General features: G+C 49.2%; 7 protein-coding genes across 7 annotated transcripts; 2 read left to right on the top strand and 5 right to left on the bottom strand.

The window, feature by feature from the left end:
• Positions 1–1,541: 1,541 nt before the first annotated feature.
• K444DRAFT_666205 (acetoin dehydrogenase-like protein) lies at positions 1,542–3,401 on the bottom strand. Its single transcript, XM_024887164.1, has 5 exons — positions 2,987–3,401; positions 2,847–2,934; positions 2,477–2,769; positions 2,162–2,424; positions 1,542–1,991 (listed from the first exon to the last, which is right to left on the bottom strand). Exons 1-5 carry the CDS (start codon positions 3,094–3,096, stop codon positions 1,897–1,899), a joined length of 849 nt encoding a protein of 282 aa, XP_024733535.1. The 5' UTR covers positions 3,097–3,401; the 3' UTR covers positions 1,542–1,896.
• Positions 3,402–5,045: 1,644 nt separating this feature from the next.
• On the top strand, positions 5,046–6,949 carry K444DRAFT_535638 (uncharacterized protein; the record flags this gene model as incomplete). Its single annotated transcript, XM_024875306.1, has 6 exons — positions 5,046–5,383; positions 5,438–5,699; positions 5,749–6,151; positions 6,202–6,518; positions 6,567–6,805; positions 6,862–6,949. 6 exons carry the CDS (start codon positions 5,046–5,048, stop codon positions 6,947–6,949), a joined length of 1,647 nt encoding a protein of 548 aa, XP_024733536.1.
• Positions 6,950–8,128: 1,179 nt separating this feature from the next.
• On the bottom strand, positions 8,129–9,387 carry K444DRAFT_616482 (Ribokinase-like protein). Its single transcript, XM_024880930.1, has 4 exons — positions 9,253–9,387; positions 9,100–9,197; positions 8,357–9,034; positions 8,129–8,307 (listed from the first exon to the last, which is right to left on the bottom strand). The coding sequence occupies exons 1-4, from the start codon at positions 9,347–9,349 to the stop codon at positions 8,194–8,196; spliced, it is 987 nt and encodes a 328-aa protein (XP_024733537.1). The 5' UTR covers positions 9,350–9,387; the 3' UTR covers positions 8,129–8,193.
• A 386-nt stretch (positions 9,388–9,773) lies between these two features.
• Positions 9,774–10,290, bottom strand: K444DRAFT_633023 (uncharacterized protein; the record flags this gene model as incomplete). Its single annotated transcript, XM_024883555.1, has 2 exons — positions 9,774–10,160; positions 10,204–10,290. 2 exons carry the CDS (start codon positions 10,288–10,290, stop codon positions 9,774–9,776), a joined length of 474 nt encoding a protein of 157 aa, XP_024733538.1.
• Positions 10,291–10,557: 267 nt separating this feature from the next.
• On the bottom strand, positions 10,558–11,163 carry K444DRAFT_536419 (ankyrin; the record flags this gene model as incomplete). Its single annotated transcript, XM_024875374.1, has 1 exon — positions 10,558–11,163. The coding sequence occupies one exon, from the start codon at positions 11,161–11,163 to the stop codon at positions 10,558–10,560; it is 606 nt and encodes a 201-aa protein (XP_024733539.1).
• A 2,759-nt stretch (positions 11,164–13,922) lies between these two features.
• K444DRAFT_633025 (iron reductase domain protein) lies at positions 13,923–15,539 on the bottom strand (the record flags this gene model as incomplete). The annotated part of the gene is made up of 4 exons (XM_024883556.1): positions 13,923–14,255; positions 14,466–14,983; positions 15,056–15,394; positions 15,482–15,539. 4 exons carry the CDS (start codon positions 15,537–15,539, stop codon positions 13,923–13,925), a joined length of 1,248 nt encoding a protein of 415 aa, XP_024733540.1.
• Positions 15,540–16,992: 1,453 nt separating this feature from the next.
• On the top strand, positions 16,993–17,815 carry K444DRAFT_694300 (Cupredoxin; the record flags this gene model as incomplete). Its single annotated transcript, XM_024887861.1, has 3 exons — positions 16,993–17,262; positions 17,311–17,414; positions 17,475–17,815. The coding sequence occupies 3 exons, from the start codon at positions 16,993–16,995 to the stop codon at positions 17,758–17,760; spliced, it is 660 nt and encodes a 219-aa protein (XP_024733541.1). The 3' UTR covers positions 17,761–17,815.
• Between the last annotated feature and the right edge of the window lie 1,349 nt (positions 17,816–19,164).

Below are 19,164 nucleotides of genomic sequence, written 5' to 3' on the forward strand. Positions count from 1 at the left end.
GAGATGAAACTAAGACCTACAGGGCCTATTAGTGGTCTTCATTAATATATTATGAAATATGCCCTGTATTCCCGTCACTTTATGCCGCTGTCTCCGTATTCTCATCCATTCCCAATGCATGTCGATATGGGTAGGGCTCCAGCTTCTTCCCCACCAACACCTCCACCTTCTCCAACCAAGTTTGGGGTATCGAAGATGAAGATGTTGGACTATTGCCGATTTCGTCCCAAGGAGCCTTCTTTTCCGTCTTTAGGGTGACTGGATAAGTGTCACTGACAAGGTGCTTGTTGTTGTCACGAAATCGGTCGCAGGGGTTGATGCGAGAAGTTCCAGGAGGCATTTGAGGGTATTCGTTGCGGCGCTTGGTTGGTGTAAAAGCCGGCGCCTGGGCTCTCAGAGTGGATGAACGAGGTCGTGTAGGCATTGGCGACGCAATATCTGAATTCGGGTTTTGCTGTTCATGCTCTAACTCGCGCTGCTTGCGAGCTTCGTCTGTCCTCTCAAGTGTCAGCTCGTAGCCAATGGGCTTCGGCGGGATCACTTGGCGTGGACCCTACTTCGGTTAGCCTGCTAATTGGTCAAAGGGAAAGATCGACTTACAACACGCTCCATCCACTCGCCGTCTGCTACAAGAGGCATAATTTGGTTGTAGTCCTATGCAGGTTTCGGAAACCCGAGAGGGACTCTGAGACGAAAAGTCAGTCTAGCAATTGGTATGTGTTTCTCTCGACCCGAGGCTGTACTATTCCTTTGTTGAAGAGACTCCGTGCTCTTGCTCGGATTAGGGAAATATGAAGATGGGCGTTGCGGGTTATGCACAGAATATGGTGTTGAGGTTGTGCAAGATTTGGAGGGTCCGCATTGAGTCGATGACTTGAAAACATTTGCACCCTTGAGTTCAAAGAAGGTGGAAATTTATAAATGCGAGACAACGCAAGCCACAACTAATAGAACAAAGAACAACTTGGTGCTAATTTCATAGCAAAGTCTAAGCGAGATAAACAAATACAATATGCTCAAGTTACTTGCAACATTGTTATTATAAAAACTACATCCACAACCACGCTCTTCAAACATTGTTAGAGTCCATAGGATAGACTATAATGTGCAGTCTACCCACGTTCAAGCAGAGGATGAATATCTTCACGGGAGAATTTTACTACTGCTCCCGGGTTTGAGTTCCGCATAAAGAGGTCGCCCAAATTAATTTTAGTGATTCTGGAAGATAGTATTGAGTTACACTCTCCACGATTGTCGAAGATGTATCTAAGTGCAAGTTCCTTAGCTGTCTAAATAGGAAAGGGACAGATTGCTATTGTCGGATTGACAAACACTGTTAAAGCCAAGAGCGGCTAGAGGAGATGGCCAGATGACAATGTGACGCTCACCTGATAAGAGGAATCCAATGTCAATGAGAAGATTGTTCTGTTAAACTTTTATCCTTTGAAAAATATTCTGATCACATTTGGGATTATTGATTCCGCCAGTGTTGGCGTCTTCCATGACTTGAAAAAAGAATGCAAGTCAAGTAAGACCTTGTGGTTGGGAAGAAAAAGAGAGATATTAACAATATTCGGACTTCATCTCGCCCTTATAATGCTCTAAAATTTCCGCTCTTATCCCTAAAGGAAGCCGTATCTTTTGATGACCTAATTCTGCCTCCACAAACCCCCGGCTTTATTGATGAAAGAGAATCCAATTACCCCAGTGCTAGCGGTGGCGTTGCTGAGCAGTATTATTCATGAGTAGAAATCCTTGATAAACATGAATAGTTGGTAATTAAAGCAATACACAAGGGTTTGGCCAGCAATAAGAGATAATAGATCTTTTGCCATTCCGAGCCGATTATGGAGATTCATCCACCAATACACATGAAGTCCAAAACAGAACCAAGACTTAACTGAAGCAAATACCGCCATCAATGATCAAAGTCTGACCCGTCATGAAATCAGAATCGGGACTGGCCAAGTAGCTCACGGTCTTCGCAACATCTATGAAGCATATTAGTCTTTGACATCGAGAAATGTTTGGATAGCCTGAGGGATTGCAGTCGTCTCAATTCTTCCAAGACCAAGGGACCGAGGTCTGAATGCACTTGAAACAGCGCTCAGGTCCCCAAATCCCATCGGATTGATAGCAAATTGGAATGAAACAAGCCTACCCTCGGGGACGCTGACTCTTCCCAGAGCAGTCAGTTCTGTTACATATTTATTAATTGTCTCTCCCTTCTGAACACCCTTCTTCTTGCCCAGCTCCTCGTCAATGAGATCCCACATCGCAGTTCCGACTATACCCGGAGCATACCCATTGACCGTGATCTTGTGCTCAGCCATCTCCATTGCGAAAGCCTGAGTGAAGCCACGTACAGCCCATTTGGATGCGGAATAGTGGGAAAGCATCGCGAAGGGCTTGAATGCAACGATGCTGCCATCTCCATCAGCAAATCTTCCCCAGACATGCATATCACGAGACATACCTTGCACAACTAACAAGTTTTCCACCAGTGCCCTGCTTGATCATTTGTTTCGCAGCCGCACTAAACGAATTGAAAACACCAAAGACGTTAACCTCAAACATACGCCGCAAATCATCTTCGGACAAATCGAGAAGAGCTTTAACTTGTGCGATGCCCGCATTTGCGATCATGACATTGAGGGGCCCGAGGTGCTTGACCGAGGCTTCGATTAGGCCTTCGACTTCGGAGAGTTTGGAGACGTCGGCGGCGTGGCCGTAGGATTGGCGACCGAGGGCTTGGATCTCTTTGACGGCCTACGAGACGTATGTGTTAGATTCTATTTCAAGATTCAAGAGGGCGAAGAAAAGGGGGGTTGTTGGAAGTAGCAGACTTCGTCGATGCCTGCTTGGTTGGCGGGAACATCGTTGATGCAAACGTCGAATCCATCTTCTGCCAGCCGGATTGCGATTGCTTTGCCTCTGATGATTGATCAACGAAGCACATAATTATTCCGGGGGGGGACAAACGTACATTCCTCTTGAGGATCCAGTGACAATCACATGTCTCTTGCCGTAGTCCTTCGTCACAGCCGTGCTTGTGCTTGCCGAACCCTTTCCGTTGCTGCTGCTAATGCTCGCCATTTTTAAGAATGTGTGTTTTCAGGAAGTTTGAGATTGGGAGATGGAATGAAGAGTCATTAATTGGTGTGAGTAGTTGAAGTTGAAGGCGGGAGATCGTTGTCGGGAGGGGAAGGAGTGACCTGCAGCTTCCGCTTGTACCCCTCAAATTTATTACGTGCATGACGATCAACGAGGGGTTCCCAGGAGCAACGGAAGCTAACTCACGAACCACGCGGAGTGAGCGGTCGCTATTCCGCAGCAGCATTACTCAGTGCATTTACCCCACCTCTCCCTTTGACTGGCTTGACCCTGAAAGATGATTCGGCGACCCAAGGCAGTGCAGCTACCCGAATCGTACGTATTCTGACTAGCCTAGAAATAGGATATAACCCGTGTCAATGTTCCAGCTAGAGGCGACCCTGGAAAGTCGAACAGCGACAGAATTTGAAGTTGTTCCTGAGGAAGCTATTTGGTTGCGTCCTGCTTCCACAGTTTGGAGGTGATCTCCTTTATTTTGTTCACCTCCTCCGGGCCCTCCTTGCTCACCAAAACCTCCAATTGTTTCCCAGCAGCCACCATTATTGGTGGGGCATTTCCAACCTCTCTTGGCTGAGGAGTGTCGGGAACAGGAATGCCTTCTCCGTTTGCCATCAGCAGAATTGGGTGTCTCAAAAGCTGTAGTTTGCCGCCGTCCAGGTTCTCCTTCCTGATCTTGCTGCTAAATATTCTTCGTTGTTATCATGAAGAGTCTTGAGAAACTCGTTCCATCTCATGTGCATGCTGAGGCGGTCGAAGTTGAGGGAGAATGACTCGTGTAATTTGCTAAGAGTGCGATAAGAAGGCCCACGGGAGCGGGTATATATCTCGAGCTATATGCCGCTTGGTCTCTTTCCTTATAAAATATATTTTAGCGGAAATCCGTCTCCGGAAGAGCAGCTGCAGAAGGCGATGAGGAGAGAGCAGGTGTGGATAAACCTGAGGAGATCGCCATGAAAGCGAGAACAGAGAGGAATAGACGGGAGTTTTGGAGGTACATTGGATATTTTTACTCCTTTTAGATCATTCATTACGGAAGATGATCGGTTTTATGGAGTTTGAGAAGTTCCCTGGTGTTAACAGAAAGGTGCTGAGCGTATTCTTGGTGGGAAATTCGGAGACGTGATTGTATTGCATTCTGACCCTGGACTCTTTGCCATTGTCGCCTAGATGAAGGTTGAATCAAGCAAAAGCAGGATAGAAAGCAGCACTTGCTGGCCCGAACCTTTGGCCCTACTTGAGAGCCATAATTAATTGACGTCGACAAGGAGAACACGAAAAAGAGTGCACAACGGCATCTGTGCTCAGGTATGCGCGTTGACCAGGATGTCGCGTAGATTTGAGAACCTCCCACCCTTCGCGACGCCATGGAATCTTGTTCACACTTCACCGCGTTCAAACTTCACCGCGCCCACACTTCACCGATTTCTTAACTTTGCACCATCGACGACCCGCAGATTAGTTCCGAGATACCGGTACAATAAAAGACGCGCGTGCGAACCTTCGCTCGGAATCCCTCGCTGATCCCCCGCACTTCACCGGCCAGGCGGCCATCTCGGCGAACCTCATCTCCGGCGATATGTTGCCCAACCTGAAGGCTGAACCTTAATTCTTATCCTATCGCCGGCGGTGACAGCAGTGGAGTGTGGAAATCTCCAGCCTCATTTCGGCGTTCACGATTCAAGTAGGTGGTCGGTCCCGGCAAAAAGGACTAGCAGGGATTGAAAATGGGGGATAACCCGAGAAGAACTCGTTCCGATGCGGACTTGCTTCGATTTGTGGGAAATTTAATACACCCGATAACATCACAAGATGAACATCAGTCAGGTTGAAGGTAATATGGGACGTTAGTGCGAACCTGCTCTGAGGTATAAGTATATCATCCCTTGACCTCTCGCCCAGAGACCTCACTCCTCTGTTCAGCTCGCAGTCTCATGATGTTCTCCCTCAAAAGAGCCATTCAATTTGCCTCACTGCTTGCCATTCCAGCAGCATGTGCTCCTTCTACCCACTCTTCATATGTCTCCAGCCTCCCCAAGAACTCCCAAACTCTCTTCACCGAGTCTATGGAATGGATGGATGGCTTCTATGACCCCGCAGCTGGCTACCTCTTCGACGAGAGCTCAGCAACAGCTCTTAGGCACGAGACCAGAAGTTCGGCTTGGTATGCAATTGGACTTCTGGCACGAAATACAGGCGATGATGTGAAAAACGCTTTGCAAATCATCTCCAATGTCATTGATAAGCAGTACAAAGATCCTAAGGACCAATGGTTCGTGCCCCTGATGTTTGGGTTCCATGACAACGACGAACTGACGAGAACAAGGTATGGTGATTATCAAAAGGAACCAGAAGAGCCTACTGTTGGAACTGCAGCGTATCCAGAAAAGATCTACAACAGTTGGGACCCCAACTGGCGTGGCTTCATTGGCACCTGCTTCATCGTCGGCTTAGAAGAATTCGGTCACCTGATCACTCCTGAAGTGACCGCTCTCATGGAGAAATCCCTCTTCAACGCTACGAAGGGCGACGAATATCGAGTTGGTGGTGTGGACACTGATAACCTGTATCCTGCTTATACGAACCCTGTATGTCTGCTTCCAAACCATCAGGAGAACTCGGCGCTGACCAAGGAAGTCACTCATGCGAGCTTTTGTCTCTGGCTGGACTGGCCGCCGTCTTAATGACAGTAACATGACGACCTCTGGTGAAAACTACGCAACTGCCGTCATTGACCTGTTCAACCGTGCAAACACGCTTTCCGAGTTCAATAGTGGGACATACACTGGCGTATCATTGTATGCCTTGACTCTCTGGGCGAAGTATCTGCCAGAAGATTCAATCATGAAGCAAAATGGAGCAAAAATGATTCAGTACACTTGGGAAGCAGTCGCTGAGTTGTGGCATCCACAACTGAAGAATGTTGCAGGGCCTTGGGATCGATCTTACGGGTTCGACATGAACCGATATCTCAGCTTGCTTGCACTGCACTTGTGGAACGTCATTGGAAAGGAAAAGTCATCCATCATCACCAAAGTAAGTCATCCAGCGTAAAATATGAAGCTGTACAAAACTCACCAAAATAGACAGCAGCCATGTCGCACGTGGCCGACTGGGCTTACGGACCCCAATTTGCCATCCTCTCAAAATTCCATTCAACCCTGATCCCCGCAGCAGTAGTAAAGAAACTCAACACCTTCCAAGGTGAACACACTTTCAAATCCTCAGCCTTCTCTCCTCCATTTGACATCTACCCACGTAACATCACCGCTTGGCTAGCACCAAATATCAGCATCGGTGCTGAGGCCTTCAACGAAACGACGATTGGTGGGCCTGCGATCAATCCTGGGACTTTCAACCCAGCCATTATTCAATGGAATACTGGAGACGAGATTGGGTATATCACTGTAAGCTTGATTTCTGTTACTTATGAGACAGGGTATTAACGAAGCTAGTGGTATGCCACTGAGCACGCGCTCACAGCAGTCGCGAGCCCGAAGAACCTGAACCTGACCTATCCCTACGGCACCGCATCTTCCATCTTCTCCATCATCGTAGCCACATTCAAAAAGTCTAGAGATGTCTCATCTTGGGATGATGTTCAAGGCCTCACGGTGAAGGTGTCTGGTAATGTGAATATGACCTACTCGGTTGGATTTGCTGGGAGTAATGGAGGAGCGTATTCGCCCATTAAGTGAGTTCATCGGGGACAGAATTGTTGATGAATAAAACTAATGAGTGGGTGTGCAGTGACTTTGAATTCTGGAACTTTACATACACAATGCCGAAGGACTTTGTGGGAACTCCGAACTTGGTGTTTGATGTTGAACTGAAGTAGTAAAACTGGGGGGGGGGGAGGTGATGAGAGTTCCAAATGAGTTATTAATGATACAATGAATGAATTGTAAAAGTAGATAGTATTAATGCAATAGTCTTGATCGCCCACACAGAGCTATTCATTCCATACTAAAAAGGGAACCCGCAACTTCTACAAGCAAAGTCGAATTTCGATGCTCCGATTCAATCAATCCGTCGTTTCGCTGCTCTAGACGGCATGAAGGAAGTCACCTGCGCGTACAAAGTGGACTCCATCAACCAGTGCCCGAGCCATTTAGTGCGGCAGTAGACAGAGCCGCCAGCCCACCCAGCGCCGGGTTGAGGAACATATCACGAACGGTAAGAGAAAGACCCTTCTGAGGAGTCACCCAACGGGTTGCATGGCACTGATAGAGTCCCCACCCTCGCCATTCACCCCCTTCTCCGCCAACTCGGAATTCCAAATCCGGTCGAGACCTCCTCATCCTCCTCATCCTTATTATATCCATCGTATTGTGGGTGGTCCGGTGAGGGTTTCCACGGAGATAACCTAACAGACGCCAAAACCTCCTTAGCTGGAGATGAAGGCTTTATGACTACCGTTCCTTTCTTGGCTGGAGTTTTTCCATCTGCGGAGGGTGCTTTCGCAGGGGATTCTGAGCTTGTTGATGCTGAGCTCGATGTTGATGAAGCAGCGGGAACTTTCTTGGGTTGCGCTTTCGCAGCAGGTTCTTTTGCCGTGGGTGCTTTCGCAGCTGCGGCCTTCTTGACGGCCGTCGCTTTGATGGCTTTCGCGGAAGCAGTTTTCTTGGCACTCGAGGCTTTCGCGGCTGGAGCTTTCTTCTCAACACGAGAGCCGACCTGAGTCGCTGGTGCATAGAAGCCCGCAGGCTTAGTAGCGACATTCCTACTCGACTTCCTTAGGCCAGCGTTTTGGGCTTGCTTTGGGGCCATGACGAGGAAGGCGATTTGATATACAAAAGTGTCAAGTTGATGCTGAAGAGAGGAGAGAGGAGAAATTGAGACTAGCTTGAGGATCTGGAAACCACGGTAGAAAGGAAGTAAATAGGAAGACGAGGTTACATTCCTAGGGAGAGATACAGATGAGTGCATTCCTCGATAGAAACATAGGGAAACATTCCTCAGCGAATGAGCAACTTGCTTTTCCGCCTCACTGTTCTCCATTCATCGGATGTTAGAATGCGGCGAAACAATTTTCTTTTGCAGCACAATCGCCGCTTATTATTCATTCTCAGATCATCAAAGCTATAGCTTTGGTCCATCCTCGAACAGATTTCTGAACGCGACGTAGACCTCTTCCGTCAAATCACTAGCCTGCAAACTCCTCCCCTTCTTCTTAAAAGCCAACCTGGAGCATTCCTATCACTCGTTAGCACGTCTTTCTTCCCACAAAGCACATTAAACTCACCCTCGTGACAGCACTCCCCCCAAATGCCGCCAGCGCCAACAACTCAACCTCATCCAACGCCCCATCATGCTCCCATATTTTGTCCAAATAAGCCTTCCTCCATCCCAAAAACGTAGCCAACGTCCCCGTTAACGTATCTCCCTGTCCCCCACTTCTCTTCAATCCTCCCTCAATATCACTAACAAACGTCCTCTCTCCATTAGAAATCCAATCCTCCTTCCCCTTCTTCACTATTGTCACGCCACCAAACGCATTACTTAACTTTTCCGCCGCCTTTCCACCCTCTAAACCCTCGGTATCAATCCCCTTACTCTTACATAATCGCCCAAACTCCACCACGTTCGGCGTTAATATACACTCTTTATAACCTTGTACCAGCTCTGGTTTCGTTTGCGCCAAATTGAGACCATCGGCGTCGAGAACAAAGGGCATGCCTCTTTCCCTCGCTGCTTCTATAACCTTCGCACATGTCTCTTGCATCAGCTTATCCCTTCCTAATCCAGGCCCGATAACGAGGACGTGAAGTCGGGGCAGCATTTCGATAACGGATTTTGCGATTGAGGAGGCGGAATCGGTGGTGCTGGCGTGTGTGGATTGGCGCATCAGGGGGTGCACCATAAGGTTCGGGGAGTAGGTTTTGATTACTTGTGCTGCTTGGGGTTCGCAGATTACATGACTCTGTTCAATTGAAGTGGTTAGTTGGTGCTTGGTGGTCTAGTAGGAGGGGCAGATGGAGAGCTTGCCATGTCGCATCCCAGTCGCGCGGATGCCATGGCGGAGAAGTATGGCGCGCCGGTATAGTCTTCGCTACCTCCTATTACTGCTACTCTGCCCATTTGTCCTGGGAAGCGTGAGATTGGAGCTCGAGAGGAGGCTAGATGGTGGGGTCGGGGTACCTTTGTGGAATTTCTCCAGCATGGGTGGGATCATCTTCCGCACTTTTAGGAGGATATCTTTGGTAGATTGAGACATCTTGGGTGATTCGGAGGACATTGGAGAAGGTGAGAGGGGAAGTTGTGCTGTTGTTGGAGCTTCCAAGGGAGAGGTTGAGGTGGAGAGATGGCATGATGTCACCGTCGAAGCGAACCTTTTCGCAGGGGATGTCACCCTGGAGGAAAGATTCCAAGCTCCTTCTTTTCATCTCATCCGATTTCATTGAACTTCGCCTCAATTTCTTTGAAAATCCTTGCGCTTTTTCACAGAGAAATATACACACTCCCATATTTCAATTGATGCTCTTTCGAGTTGGGCTTATTTAATGCTCCGTTCCTCGTCTGTCAAAGTTCTATTCCACGCATGTTACTCGAGTCGACGCGTCGCATCGTGTCGCGCTTATAGTATTCTGCAATTCTTTTCTCCGCTCGATTCCAGTTGGGTCGATTCCCGTTTTCCAGGTGATTGCTTTTTCGCCGAAACATCAAGTAGCTTGTCGCCGCAAAGCACTTTGGGTCTTCCGTTTGGATGGCAAGCGCTGCCCAAGGAGGATGCGGCGGCAGGAGTGTTTGAGTTGCCCGGCTCTCTTTTTCCACAACCTCATCGATGTCGTTTTCTCCATGTTCGGAAAGTTCTCAGACCACAGTGTCGTTGGCGATACGCTCTCCTCCAGAGATGTCTTGCGACGTTTGCCAGCGTGGACATGGAAATCCCGTCTCCCCCCATTCCCCACCACGCTTCTAGCCATCGAGCAGGAGGCGCACTCCGGATGTGAGCTCTGCCCCATTGTGCGAGATACGATGGACAATACGTCATCCTGGCGGATGGCAATACCCTCAAAACAGCCAGAAACCCTGGAGTTGGCCAACACCTATTGACAGAAAATTTTCATGTGCCGTGAGAGTTGCGGTTACCTTGATCGCTCTTTTAGGCCAGATGACCATGAGCCGTTGTTGAGTCTGTTGGTTGGCGAATGGAGAGGTGGCAAGGACGACTTGCATACTTTGGAGAGTCGTGGTCTTTTGCTGCAGAAATCGAAGACGGAAAAAGAGTCTTAGAAGAGAGTAGGCGTTTTCATAGGCCTATTCACTGAGGGGAATATTCATTAGTACAAACGGATGTTCAAAAAGGGGCCGGAGACAGTTGTGAGAATTATATAAGCAGCAGCAATTCTAGCTGGTATATTTGATAATCTTACACTTCTCCTGCCTCAAGCCAAGATCCCCTTGCAGCCAAGTTCAAAGTACTACTTTGACTAACGCTCTCTCCTAACTCTTTACCGGTACCCTCGGTCTCTTACTCAATGTTAACAACTGCACAACAGTCCCCCCCTTGGGCCCGGCCTTCCTCTCCGCATACTCCAATACCGTCTCCCCATTCTCTCCCACCCCACCCGCCTCAGGATCCGCTCCATTGCCCAACAGCAGACTAACCACACTCCTATCATTCCTATAAACCGCCCTATAAAGCGGACACTCTCCCCCAGGACTCCTCGTATCCGTCCTCGCCCCATGGCTCAGCAATAACGCCACCACGCCCGAATCACCTCTGAGTACAGCTCTATAAAGCGGCGTCTCTCCCGCTTCTGCATTCTTCGCCTCTGCATCCGCGCCCGCTCCAAGCAAGAGGGAAACGATAGACGTACTACCCTTAAACACAGCGCGATACAACGCCCACTCTCCCGTAAGCAAGCTCCGCGTATTCGGATCCGCGCCCTTTGCAATAAGGAGACTGATGATCGAGGTATCGCCCTTCCCGACAGCCTGCAACAAAGGCGTTTCCTTGGCTCTGTTTCTTTCTTCGACATCTGCCCCTCTTTCCAGCAGCAAATGAGTGAGACTCGAGCTCCCCCTCTGCACCGCAAGGTTGAGCATGGATTCCTGGCCCGGCGGCACGTGCCCTGAATCTGCGCCTTTGCGCAGCAGTTGTTCGGCGATGGACGTATCGCCGCGGGAGATGGCAGTGTAGAGTGGCGTTTCGCCCTTCGCATTGAGAGACTCGATGTCGATTTCCTTTTGCGCGATGAGTGCAGACACAATACTTGAGTCGCCCCTTGAGGCAGCTATTGATAGCGGAGCTTCTCCTTTTGAGGACCTCGCAGCCGTTGACGCGCCGAATTCGAGCAGCAGTTTCACCATAGAGGTATTCCCGCGCGAGACGGCGCGAATGAGCGGTGTATCACCGTCCTTATTCCTCTCTTCCGTATTTACGCTTCGCTGGAGAAGTGGCCTCGCAAGGGATTTCTGGTCAAAGTTCACCGCTAGGTTAAGCATACTTTCCTGGCCTTCCGGACTCGAATTCGGATTTGCGCCATACTCAAGCAGCAAGCCCGTGCAATCCTTCCTCTGCTTCTTAACCGCCAGATAAAGCGGCGTCTCCCCTGTGAAAGACCCCTCTTCGAGAGAAAGTACGCTTCTCTCAAGCAGCATTTTCAAGATCTTCTTCCCGTCGTGATACACCGCTGCATGCAGCGCCGTATTCTGATCCGCTCCCCCTCTCACATTCGGATTGGCACCTGCCTCGAGCAAGAGTGCGACGATGGCTTTCTCGCTTTTAGAAACAGCGCGGAAAAGTGCTGTCTCGCCCTTTTTGTTAAGCGCTTCGAGGTCCTCCCCGCCTTTAGAAAGGAGGGCTTCGACTTCGGATTTCTTGCCGCGGGCGACGGCTTGGTGGAGGAGCGTCTCCGATGCTGCGGGAGGGGGCCGCTTTTGCAGGACGTTGGTGGAGGAGCGGCGGGTTGTAGTTGTGGGCGGGAGAGAGGGGGATGAGGAGGGATGGGTGTTGGTATCGGCGCTTACGTTCAGGCCTCGGGGGCGGAAGAAGCCTTCATTCCATTGGGATATCACGGCTTCGATTCTAATCTTTCGTAATCTTTCTCCAGGACTGGGACTTCGAGATCCAGGGACGTTGGGTCCAAGTAAAGGACGCGATTGCTCGGATGTTGAGCGACCTCCTGAGAATAATGACCCCCCTGAAAATGATGGCTCAGCGGAAAATACAGAGCCCTTGGAAAATAGCTGTGTTGATGCCCCTAACACTTTATCCTCTTCTCGCTCCAGTCCCCTGTCATCCACAACACCCTGATTCGGAAATAAATGGTTAACAAACGTCATCCAATCATGATCATCCATATCCCTCCTCTTCCATTTTTGCTCTGGCTGCGGGAACGGTAAATCATCAGTTGAGGTGTTGGGCGTGATGATCATGTGATGGAAGATCATATCAGCTGGTTTTGGCTGCGAAGGGGAACGCAGCTCGAAATATGGCAGGGCGGAGACGAAGCCAGATTTGCGCAGTTCGTCGGCGTTGTGGTTGGGTGGAGATAATGCACTGTTGGATGGTGGTGCGGTTGTGGTTGGAGGTGTCAGGATCGGGATAATGGGGCTCCGAGCCGGAAGGGGGCGAGATGGGGCTGAGGATGGGAATGGAGACGGGGCGGCCGAGGGGTGATAATGAAGAGCAGATGCCGCAGTCGCGCTGATGGGTACAGTTGTGACAAATGCGTTGAATGAGGCAATCGAGTCTACCCCGAAAGGATTCGAGGGCGGGTTAGAGCGGTGCGGATCCTCTGGGGAGTAGGGTGGGGGAGGAAGATCGTCGTCCATTTTGAGTTGGGACTGGAGTGAGGGATGAAGGAAGAGAGATCGAGAACTTAGAATGGATTGAGTTGAAGACAAGACAACCTTACCTTTAAGGTGCTGAGGTTCAGCTCAGCTGAAGGAGGTCATGAACTTGAGTGGTGGGGGGTGGCTGTGCCCTTGACGCGTCTCCAGGCAGCAAGTTAAGAACCAATGAGCAATGATTCCTTCCCAGCCACTTGGATAGAGATATCAACAACGAATCCTCCGTTGACATATTCTCAATTTATTCTGGAGGAGAGAAAGCTTGAATCTCATTTCAACACGTACCTCGTTTCGAGAAGCATAGCGCCTCGCTCCCTATTAGAAGAGGGCAACCACCACTACCTAAAGCAACCCCTTGAGCATCTTTGTGCCTGAGTAATACTGCTAAGCGGAAAAGGCGTGCTATCTATATCCTGAGAGCACGAAGAGACATCGAATACTCTCGTGGACTCAGCTCCATTCCAACAGCTTCTGAACACTGTGCTGTACAGTACAGCAGCCAGACAATTTATTGTCAATAACCTCGCTATTGTCAGAAAATCTTGCCCTCTCAGTCTCACACCCTACCACCTCTCTGTTCTCCACCGTATCGTAAAACGCAAGTCCGCGACCCTCAGACTGGGCCAACTCGGAAAACAAACTGCAACAGGTAGAACTCGATAGGTGATACCGCAACCACGACCGTGGAGTATTCTCCTGTGACAAGTCTTTCTACGATGTTTGAAGGGTGTCTCAAGGGACGTGTTTATATCCACTTGGAGTTCCTGTCCAGTGACTTCGCAACGATTAAGAAAGGGGTAGGGAGGGAGGGGAGGAATTGAAAAGTATCGCATTGGATCTAGAGTATCAGTCTTCTTATCCTGAGTATGTCCCAAACTGTATAAATATTTCGCTTGTCTTGCCTGAATCACATCCCAGCAACGCCATGCATGCAGTCCAATTCCAAAAGCATTCCAAAAGCATTCCAAAATCAAGGCCAAATCACTTTCCTCCCCCCAATTAACCATATCTCACATCCCTCGGCTCTCCTCACTCTCCTGGACCCCCTTCCCACCCTTCCTCTTCACAACAACCAACAACGAATACAGCACCCCCACAACCCCAGCAACAACACTATACCCAACAATGCCCCCCTTACTATTGCCCGCTAACTGTAAGCCCAACCCTCCATTAACAATCCCACATACAATCAACGCTCTCCCGTACCAGATATGTAGATACGAGACTGGAGAACGGGCTGATGTGCGTTTGTATTGGATGTGGTGAGCTAAGCCGAAGAGCGGTTGCAATAGGAAGAGGCCGATGATTACGGTGCCGAAGATGGTGTGTGTTGTGTTATATAACTGCCTCTTTGTTAGATATCTCTTATTAATTTAGGGGGAATAGCAAGTGATAGAGAGAGTGCATGGGGTGATACTAGCCCTTCCAATCTCCGACCGCCTCTCGAACTCAACTAAAGAACGGGGATACGGAAACCCTAGCCTGCTGCCAGGAGAGAAAGTAAAGTCACCACCTCCACTCCCTCCAAAATGAAATTGAAAAAGAAAACCTACCAAAGACCGCATTTGCGCTAACTTAATCCCAAGTCCAAAACCACACAACATAGCGCAAAGAGCGAAGAGCTGCCATGCGCCATGCAGATAGATAGATGCGCCGAGACGCATGAACATTGCTCCCAGCGGGAGCAGCAGCACCATCGTCGCGCCCATGATAACACCGTGAGCGGTTTGGTAGTTTGTGATGACTTTAAAAGTATTTCCTACGACCGTTACACCGCTATTGCCTGCACTTGCTCCAGTATTCCCACCACTTGAGCTCCCCGACGTCGCAGCTGAGCCACTTCCTGTTCCAGTGCCGGTTGGCGAGGAAGTAGAGGATGAGACGAAAGGATTACTGTCGGAAGAGATAACGGCAGTAGAGAGATCTAGGTCGAATTGCCGCATGTTGTTTGCGGCGTGCTGGGTGATTATATAGGATGTCGATTGGGAGTTTATTGCTAAGCCTTCGTTCCAGGCGCAGATCCAGGGGGATGCTGTGCTAGTTCTCGAGGAGTCGAGTTTGCATGTTGTGCCTATTTATCGTCAGCCATGTCCCCTTTCTTATTTCTCTTCTTCTCACTGCACTCGGGGGTCTTCAAACGTACAGTGCACATTTGCAATCATCCTCCCATCCACAATCCCACTCCCAGCTAGCAGCGTAACTCCAGATTGTAAGCTGCTATCCTGCGTCGGCTCAACATGTCCCTGTCCTCCATCCCGCGCCGATATGGTGACATTGCCTAGTCCATTCGCGTACATGACGAAGATACTAGCGCCCTGCATCTGGCCACCGATACCGAGGCCGACCCATTGGTATGACGTGGGTGCAGAGAGTTGGAAGTAGATCCCTCCGGAAGACGTTTGGGAGATGGTCGAGGAGGAGGGGATGCCGATGCTGTAGGAGGGGCCGGGGGAGTATGTTGCGAGAGAGGAGGTCGTGGAGGCTACATTCACGAGTCAGCTTGCGATTGGGTCATTGCGAGGGAGAGGGGGAGAAGGGGGAGAAGGGGGAGAGGGGAGGGGAGGCATACCCAGTCCCACGATGCCTAGCAATGCGCGAGATACTGATATCGAAAGCTTCATCTTCATGTTGTCGTTGCTTGGTAGCACGAATTCAAATGTTGTTACAAAAGAAAGGCGCGAGGGTTCTTACTCCAGTAATAAAGGAATGTCGGAGGATATGCGCATGGATGTAAATAGACCTGAGCCCTGCCACTCACTCCCAGCATCCAAATCAATCCTCTTCGCCTCACCCGCTTCGCATCTCACTCTGTCCTTGACAAAGCACGCTTATGTTCCCTCGGTCCTGGCGCAATTGATTCAAGGAGACGGAGAGCGAAGAGATGTACAAACGCAAAATGACATTCTGCATAGAAGCCACGGGAATGCTGATAGGTGGGGCTGGGAGAGTGGTACAAGGTGGATGGACATCGTTTTTCCTCTGTCCGGGGTAATGATGTTGGTTCCGTACTTTGGTCCATAGCCGAAGGATACAGGCCATCCTCTTGGGCTTCAGCGGCAATGGTGTAGATGAGCGCTTCAGTCTGTGACAGCACGCCGGCGATGTCAGCTTCTCATGAGGAAGCACATTTCTGATGCCGGGATTGGCTGGCGGCAAGAATCATGTGGCGCGCTTAATAAGAGGAGGCGCGGTAGTACAGTCTTCTCGACGTGTACGGCGTGCGCTCGACCTCTGCTCTTGGGCGGAGCCAGATGCCTCTTGCATGAGGTCGCCCCTGGATTGGAATGCAGCCCTGTTGGTTGATGACGTAACCACACATGTGCCGTGTGTGGTGCGGCATGAGGCGTATTGTATGTGGCGCGGCACGTGTCTGTAATGTCAGCACGTGCCGTGTGTGGTGCATGTGTGGCGCCACACAGCGATATAATTAAGCGAAGAGGATTCTATCTCAGTTTAATTGCATTCCACCTCACCTACGTGGCGAGTAGTGATTGCTGACTGAACAATATCTCAAATACAGTTATGTTTAAATATAGGCAATCCTGATTAGAGTATCCGATTCTGATTGTAACCGTATGTAGCTAACTTGAAAGTAAATAAGGGGCAACGACGCTTGTGCCATAGAACGCTATAAGCTCTAATTCGCTATAATACCCCTGTAATTTACAGGGTATCTCCTTCAATTGTAGCGTGCTACTCATGTAATTACAGGGATCTAGTAGAGGTTGCTTAGCCAATTAGAGGGCTACAACTGGCTTACAGGGCGTATGCTGTTACTATACAGCGACCCGAGGCTCTGACGGGGTGCTTGGACGCTGCATTACCCAGACGTTTGACTGCGACCGCCGCAACTAGACTAGCAATCGAGACAGAGGAGGTGCCTCCCGAGGCCGCCGGGTTGAATAATAGTGCTTACAATAGCCCCTTTCACAGTCTGAATGTAGTATACCCGTAGTCCTGCTTAGAAGTATATAAGCTGCCACCTTCCCCATTTCCAACTGAACTGCATTTTCCCACAGTCCAATTTTGTCCTCCTTAGATCTACCAGGCCTCTCCCGACCGCTACAACAAACAGCCACGATGCTCTTTTGCGCAACACTCTTGCTCTTCCAGAGCTTCATCCATGCTCAGTCTACCCCTTCCGCGATTCAGGTGGTGACGGTAGGACAGAATGGGCTGCTAGCGTACAGCCCGGATACAATCACGGCTGCTGTGGGTTCCAATGTCGAGTTTCAATTCTATGGTCCAGTGCATTCGGTCGTCCAGGGGTCATTCGATCAACCATGCTCAGCATACAATAATGGAACCGGGTTTTTTGGTGGTCTAGTTACAACAGGCACTGCCCCAAATGTGAGTTGTATCTCTGAAACGATGAAGCTCTATGCTGAACAGAAACAGCCAAAAACTTTCACCCTTACTATTAACGACACAACACCCATTTGGTTTTATTGTGCTTACCCGGGCCACTGCCAGGCAGGCATGGTTGGTGTAATCAACCCATCGTAAGCCTACGTCAACAACAGCACTGTCATCATATAATTGGCTAAACGCACTATCTATAGCTCCAACACATCCGAATCCCTCGCCATCTTCAAAACCAACGCCGCCAACACCTTGAACACCACCACTCCTGCGCAACAACAGGGCGGCGTCTTTGGGCCCTTCATAGCTACCACCAACAGTTCTCTTGCCACCCCCTCTACGTCTTCTACTAGCCCCACCATCGCTACTAGCTCTACGACCTCCACCACGAGCGCGAAGCCATCTACCGGCAACGCAAGCCAGAGACAAGGCGAATTTGCTGTGCTGGGCGGTCTTGCCATAGCGGCGGCCGTGTTGATAATGTAACTGTTTTCTAATTCAGGGCACTTCACAAAGCAAATGCTGTAGTGCTATTCATTGAACCCAACTGGCGATGTTCCTAATAGTTATTAGAATATCAAGTATGATTAAATTGAGATCTCAGATCATGACTGACACGCTAGTAAGATTACAAATCCAAGCCCCGAGTGTATGGCTTCCTTTAATCCGTCCCGTCATTCCAATGTTCCTGGAAATGTATCATCCCGATGTACATTATCTATCTATGCCCCTTCTCAATAAACATCGTCAATTGTTTTTCTCATAACGAGAGAAGTCCCCAGAACAGTCCAGATCTTAGGAGAACTCTATGGCCATCCTTGTAGAGTTTGTTTTCAGCATTGCAAATTGCGTTGTTATAAAGTTGTAGGGTCTGAGGCATATAAGGAATGTATTCAGATTCGGCAAAGATCAAGTAAAACCAACCAGCCTGTTCAGAATTGTGCAAAGAGACGCAGTTTTTCGCATGAGGGAGTCAAGCAAGCAACCTAATAAGTTGCCTCCCTTATCTCCCAATGTACCATTTACCGACCCCATCCAGCAAGCCACGAAAGCAGCAACCAAAGAGAAAACAGCAAGCGCATGTCAGGATGGTTACATCTCGCAGTCAGCACCAATATATAAATAAATACCTGGACTCTTATATAAAGAATACTATATTAGTATTACTTAGCCCTTTATATTTATGAGCCTTTTTAATTAAAGTGTACTTTCTTCTTTGAGAGTTCTCTCTCTTGCGATTTTGTATACGAGATATGATTATTTAAGGAAAGCAAATATGTTTGAAAAGAAAGTGCTTTATATATTTTCAAGAAGCTCAGATTTAATTTAGCGTGCAACGGATTTTTGCAATAGGTGTGACGGCTGGCATAACTGCATACATATTCTGCCGCAAATATCACACGAGAGGAAACGCGCCTGAAACGGGCAAGTAAGCTAGAGGTTGGCAAAGCACTACTAAAGGTCAAGGCATTCCCTTCTTCTTTACTCTCTAGCCTGGTATTTTCAATACATGAGATTCTGAACTTTGTGCCTCGACCTTTGCATTGATCCCGCTGTCACAGTAGGTCTAAGCGATAGAATTATATGCCGACAGATCCGTAGCTAATAAGGCCTCGGCCACCCGACAGATTTGTGACCTGGTATACTCCCAGGAGCTATTTGCTCAAAGGAATTATCTCCTGTAAGCCATTTTCTCTTATAAACTATTTTCTCCTGTGAATTTTCTCCTGTGAGCCCCTGGACTACTAGGAGCTTTCTAATAGGAGCCATGGTCTCCTATTAGCCCTACCATCCCAGGAATTTGCTTTTGTAGCTAAAAACCGCGGGGTAGAACGCGGCTGGTATTTGTAGCTTGGCTCGCAAATCATGCTTAGCCTTATCCGTTACGGG

This window comes from Hyaloscypha bicolor, assembly GCF_002865645.1.
Source record: "Hyaloscypha bicolor E unplaced genomic scaffold K444scaffold_118, whole genome shotgun sequence".
Lineage (NCBI taxonomy): Eukaryota > Fungi > Ascomycota > Leotiomycetes > Helotiales > Hyaloscyphaceae > Hyaloscypha > Hyaloscypha bicolor.

Excerpts from the sequence above, each read along its gene's own strand:
- K444DRAFT_666205 (XM_024887164.1), bottom strand. The coding sequence starts at position 3,096 with ATGGCGAGCATTAGCAGCAGCAACGGAAAGGGTTCGGCAAGCACAAGC. Across the intron at positions 2,935-2,986 it reads ACTGGATCCTCAAGAGGAAT|AGGCAAAGCAATCGCAATCC; the intron begins GTACGTTTGTCC and ends ATCAATCATCAG. Across the intron at positions 2,770-2,846 it reads ACCAAGCAGGCATCGACGAA|GCCGTCAAAGAGATCCAAGC; the intron begins GTCTGCTACTTC and ends TACGTCTCGTAG.
- K444DRAFT_616482 (XM_024880930.1), bottom strand. The coding sequence starts at position 9,349 with ATGTCCTCCGAATCACCCAAGATGTCTCAATCTACCAAAGATATCCTC. Across the intron at positions 9,035-9,099 it reads CGCGACTGGGATGCGACATG|AGTCATGTAATCTGCGAACC; the intron begins GCAAGCTCTCCA and ends TCAATTGAACAG. Across the intron at positions 8,308-8,356 it reads GGGGGAGTGCTGTCACGAGG|GAATGCTCCAGGTTGGCTTT; the intron begins GTGAGTTTAATG and ends AACGAGTGATAG.